Raw genomic sequence first — 5,144 nt, 5'->3', positions numbered from 1 at the left:
AGGAAGGGAGAGGAGAAAGGAGAGGAGCAAATGAAAGGAAGAGAAGGAAAGAGACAAGAAGGAGCAGAGAAGGAAGAACAGAGGACTAGGAGGAGGAAGAGAAGAGAGAGGAAGAGGAAGAGCGAGAACAGGAGAAGCAGGGTCAGAAAAGAAATGGAGGAAGAAGAGAAGCTCAGAAAGGAGAGTACAGAAGCAATGTGAAGAGAAAGGGGAGGAAGCAGATGAAGGAGAATAAAGAATAAGAGGAGGAGGAGGAGGAGGAGGAGGAGGAAGAGAAAGAGGAGGAGGGGGAAGCTGCTGCCTCTATTGCAAGACCACCACCACCCGAGAGGGCAGCTATGCAGAGATGAGAACTCAGTGTTTAGTAAGGCACATACAGCTCTGTGCTGACCTTGCTTTTAGACAGAACAGGCATTTTGTGGCAGGTACTTCGGAGACGAGAGCCCAAAGCTAATATAATAAAATCAAAGTTGAAGCACACTTGGGGACATGTCAAGGAACTTAAGAAAAAGAGAGATGAGTCCATTCTTGGTTAAGTAAGAGACCAGGCATAAACTGGCCTGGTCCATTTCTCCTTTGGCCATCAGGCAGCTGGTACTCAGAAGGGGAGGGGAGAAAGAAGGGAGGAGGGGGGATCATTCCATAGACTCTACTTAGATAAATCTATCCATTTCAAAGAAATACAAGTTATGCAGTTATATGTCACCCAAAGCAAAAGTGAAGATAGTCCTATTTAGAGATCTAAAGCCACTTTTCAAGTTCATTATTTAAAAGTGGACCATGACCCTAAGTCATGGCTATAAAGATGCTATCTTGGGGACTGGAGAGATGGCTCATCGGTTACTAGCACTTGCTGCTCTTGCAAAGGATCCATATCAGGTGGTTCACCACTGCCTGTAACTCCAGCTCCAGGGGATCTGATGTCTTCTTCTGGCCTCCCAGAACACCTTAACTGATGTACACACACACACACACACACACACACACACACACACACACACGTAAAAATAATAAAATAAATCTTTAATAAAGGATAATACACGAGAAAAGGGAGAATGAAAGACATTTTATCATCTATTGTACACCAAGAAGTGGTACGGCTAGGACAATAGATGGAACCGGAGACCATTGCCTTAAGTGAAATACATCAGCCCCACAAAGAAGACTTCACATTTTCTCTCATATGTGGGGCTTAGGAGAAGGAGGAAATGGCAAACAAGGACATGAAGCTAAAATGGGGGCTACTGAAATGTGAAGGGGGGAGAGGAGTAAGGGAGCGTAGAGGTCACTGTGATCAGACCACACTCTGTGCATGTCTGGAATGGAAATGCCGTAAGTGGAATTCCTACTCTACAACAGACATGCACAATAAAAGGGGTCTGGGTCTGGGGAGATGGCTCAGTCGGTAAAGTGCTCGTCCTGGAAACATGAGGACCCGAGTTCAGTCTCAGGGAACCCAAGTAAAAAGTTGGGCACAGGGTCCACACCTATAATTCCAGCACTGAGGAGGTGGAACAGCAAGATCCTTGGGGCTTGTTGGCCAATCTGCCAAATCAACGTGCTCCAGGTTCAGTGAGAAACCCTGTCTCAAAAAAATAAGGTGGAGAGTGACTGAGAAAGACACCCAAAATTGGTGCACACATGCACACACACGCACGCACACACAAGCATACAAACACACAAGAGGGGCCAGGTATGTAACTCAAAGTCCTGAGTTGAATCCCAGCACTGGATAAAACCAGGCATGGAGACATACATGTAAAGTCAGCATTGGGAAGGTAAGAAGCAGGAGGATTAGGAATTCAAGGTTATCCTTCACTGCATAGCAGGTTCAAGGACAGGAATGTATGAGGCCTTGTTTTACAGAAAGGAAAGGGAAAAAAAAAAGAGTAAAAAACAATATCAAAAACCTAAGGATGTGGGCGTCAGGGGAATTGAGAAGGGAGACAAAATGCCGGTCAGTCTGCGGGGAGTGTGTAAAGTGACCTCTGTAAAGTCGGGCGCCATGGAGCGATGTCTCGTCATTTCTTTTATTCTTTAAATTAAAAAAAATTAACTGTTGAAATTAACTTGCAGATGTTTCTTGGACCTTGGCCTGGTGCCAGCGTTATGCTGTACCTGAGGCAGTCACGTGGAGGCACTGACATTAAGGCTGCTTTCTCTCTCCCTCTCTCCAGGCCGGCAGGCTGGGGAGATGCCGCTTCTCCTTTGGTTTCACTTCCCGGCTCTTACTCTGTTTTAAAATATGCTTGGGCCTTTCTGGTTGCTCATTAAGTACCTACGGGCCACAGAATCAGGACGAACGGAGCAAGAAGGGAACCGTTTCCTCTGTGTCTCCAAATCACTGGCATTTCTAAACCCAGGCCCAATGAAGTCTGTAGGCAGGAAAGGTTTTTCTCTGCTCACTTTTAAGCAGGGCACAGTGGAGATCCTGTGATTAAAGCTCATTGTCTGAATGGCAGAGCTCCTGGCCCACTGTGCCCTGTCATTGTCCTGGCTCTTTCTGATTCAATTAGGGACAGCACACTGGGGGACTTATGCCTGGTTTCCAGGGACCTAAGACTTTTATTTTTATCCCAAACTAACTTGGTTTTAAACAAAGCTTTGAAGCTTCCCAGGGCCAATCTTTAACGGAAATGGAGAGGGAACTAAAAAAGGGTGAAACGAATTCCAGTGAAAGCAGCTGAAGAGTTAATTCAGAGAGGCTGGACAGCTGTAAAGATGAAAACGCCATTTTAAACAGGCAGGATGGATTCAGCGGAAACATTCAAAATTTAACAGTGAGATGGTTGGCTAAAAACCCATTTGGTTTTTTACACTTTACTAATCTTCCTGCTGCTACCTAGAATATCTTTTTTTAAAAAAAAAAGAAAAAAAAACTAGACTATGAAAGATAAATCAGAAATTATTATTAAATCATACGTTCTGTAAAGACTAAGCAGTGTTACTAAGACTAAGAATACAAAAATCATTACATCTAAATCCTGCATTGCCTTCATTCTTTCTACTTTCTGGAGATACCTTTTCCCTGAAAAAATTACATGAATCCCAAAAAGGCAAAAAGGTTAATTTTAGGGACTCGCCGTGAGAGCTGATCAACTCAGAGTGAGGAAAAAGAACACAGATGTGCAGATCAGTGTTGAAGAAACAGCAAAGAATGACATATTCAGTCTTTAAAATCTAGATGACTGCTAAATTAGAACCAGGTCAAGATAAACTGAGACTCTGCAACATATGGTTCTACGTAGCTCCAGTGAGCAGTTCCAAAACAGCACCCCACATTAGAACCAGCTTATCAAGTTTGCATTGTTTGCAGTGGTTAGAAACTTTCTAGGAAACATACCCCTTTCTTATTTTACATTTAAACGAATTTACCCCAGCCCCACACAGCTGCACATCGCTGACTTCTGTTACACACCTATACTTTTCTCTGTCTTCCTCTTCTTGGGTATCAAATATCTTCCATTGGAAATGGGCAATGATATTGCTGCGGTTGTGAATGGTTATACTCCGCTGATTGGCCAGAGATACGTAGGTTTTCTCCATGATCAAGGAATTCTTGTCCAACCTTATGTTCACATCTATGGCAGCTCCATAGAGACACACAAATACTGTTTCACCTAGGAATTAGCAAGCAGAAACACACTTTAAGATTGATTCTAGGCTGGGGAGATAGCTCAGCTGATAAAGTATTTGTCATGTAAGCATGATGCTTCGGGTTCAATTCCTCAGTCCACAGAAAAAGCTGGGTGCCTGTAACCCCAGCACTGGAGAGGAGACAGGCAGATCCCTAGGGCTCACTGGCTAGCCTATAGCTATGTTGGCAAGCCTCAGGCCAGTGAGAGACCCAGTCACAAAAACAAGGTAGACAGTGATTGAGGAAGACACATGACATTGACCTCTGGCCTCCACAGGTACATACACACACACACACACACACACACACACACACACACACACACACAATTTATTCTAGAATGATACTTCTGGCTTTCTTCTTAACTGAAAGTTCCCCCAGTTCATCAATACAGAGTCAGACATGATCAGAAAACTTAAATACTGTCCTTTGTAGAAGTTATATAAAATCAAACTGGCTTTCTTGGTCATTGTAAGAAACAGGAAGCACATAATATATGAATTTCTGTGGTAGGTGCTCTTAAGAGATTTTCTTCTTCATAAATACTTTTCAGTCTTACAGCCTGACCAGGAAGGCAATTGACCTCCAGAATTACAAACGTCTCCCTCATCTTTAGCTCAGACATGAGCTGTTTCTCTAGTTCTAAAAAGACTATCAAATATACCTGGGAAGGGCTGCTTGGCATGAGGAAATTTAAATCCAGATACAGATAGGGATCAGCAAGGAAAATCTAGTACATTCAAAACCAGAAACTAAAAGGGACCTAAACAACAATTAAAGCAACACGCATCCACAATACCACGTCCGGGTAGTAGGTGCATAGAAAGAAGTCAAAAGTAAATACTATAAAATATTCTTTTAAATATTAAGAGCACATTTATTGAACACAGCAATGTAAGTCCCCAAGCATTCAAGATTCACCAGTTATTTTGATTCTAGGTGTGTGAGGCCCCTTGGATTTCAAGAAGGTACAAACCTAAACCTCCAAACTATTCTTTTTGATCCTGTAATGCCACAGCAATTATGTCACTCTAACATCAAAATGGAGAAAGGATACACTTAAGTACTGTGTATGATTTACAGATCGGTGTTGTAAAAGTCTGTGCCAGAATCCAGGAAGCATAATCATTTGCTCCTTGCTTTCAGCAAACATTTCTGATTTAATAACAACAGAATATGAACCAAACAGCCACCTTCATAAATTGACAACCCAAATTTTGATAAACCGGTTCCAGCGTATGCCGCCCTTTTGGAGCTGCTCATTCAAACTGTGTGGAACTGAACGCTGTCCATTCTTAGCTACTCTTGACCGGATTATAATTTAGCAGAAATTTAGATTTTAAAGGCCAAATAGGTCATTCTTCACTTCTTCTCCACACGCATCTACATATCTATATTCCTTTTAGTAACCATATACAAGTAGATGGGTTTCATAGTTCCTAAAACTTCTACCAAAGTTTAAAGAAAAAGTAACCATCAAGCCTTTGAATCTAAAATGTAAAGATTA

The 5,144-nt window shown here is 42.3% G+C and overlaps 1 protein-coding gene across 1 annotated transcript in view; it reads right to left on the bottom strand.

Moving 5' to 3' along the window:
- Hydin (HYDIN axonemal central pair apparatus protein) overlaps positions 1-5,144 on the bottom strand; it is a 416,625-nt gene that overhangs the window by 348,423 nt on the left and 63,058 nt on the right. The window contains exon 7 of the mRNA XM_008834989.1: positions 3,419-3,620. Coding sequence (XP_008833211.1) covers positions 3,419-3,620 — 202 coding nt within the window. The remainder of the gene's footprint in view (positions 1-3,418; positions 3,621-5,144) is intronic.

The sequence above is a fragment of the Nannospalax galili genome, unplaced genomic scaffold (genome assembly GCF_000622305.1).
Source record: "Nannospalax galili isolate Female #2095 unplaced genomic scaffold, S.galili_v1.0 scaffold56, whole genome shotgun sequence".
NCBI lineage: Eukaryota > Metazoa > Chordata > Mammalia > Rodentia > Spalacidae > Nannospalax > Nannospalax galili.
The sequence above is the reverse complement of the archived record's forward strand: the minus strand, read 5'-3'. Positions and strand labels throughout refer to the sequence as shown.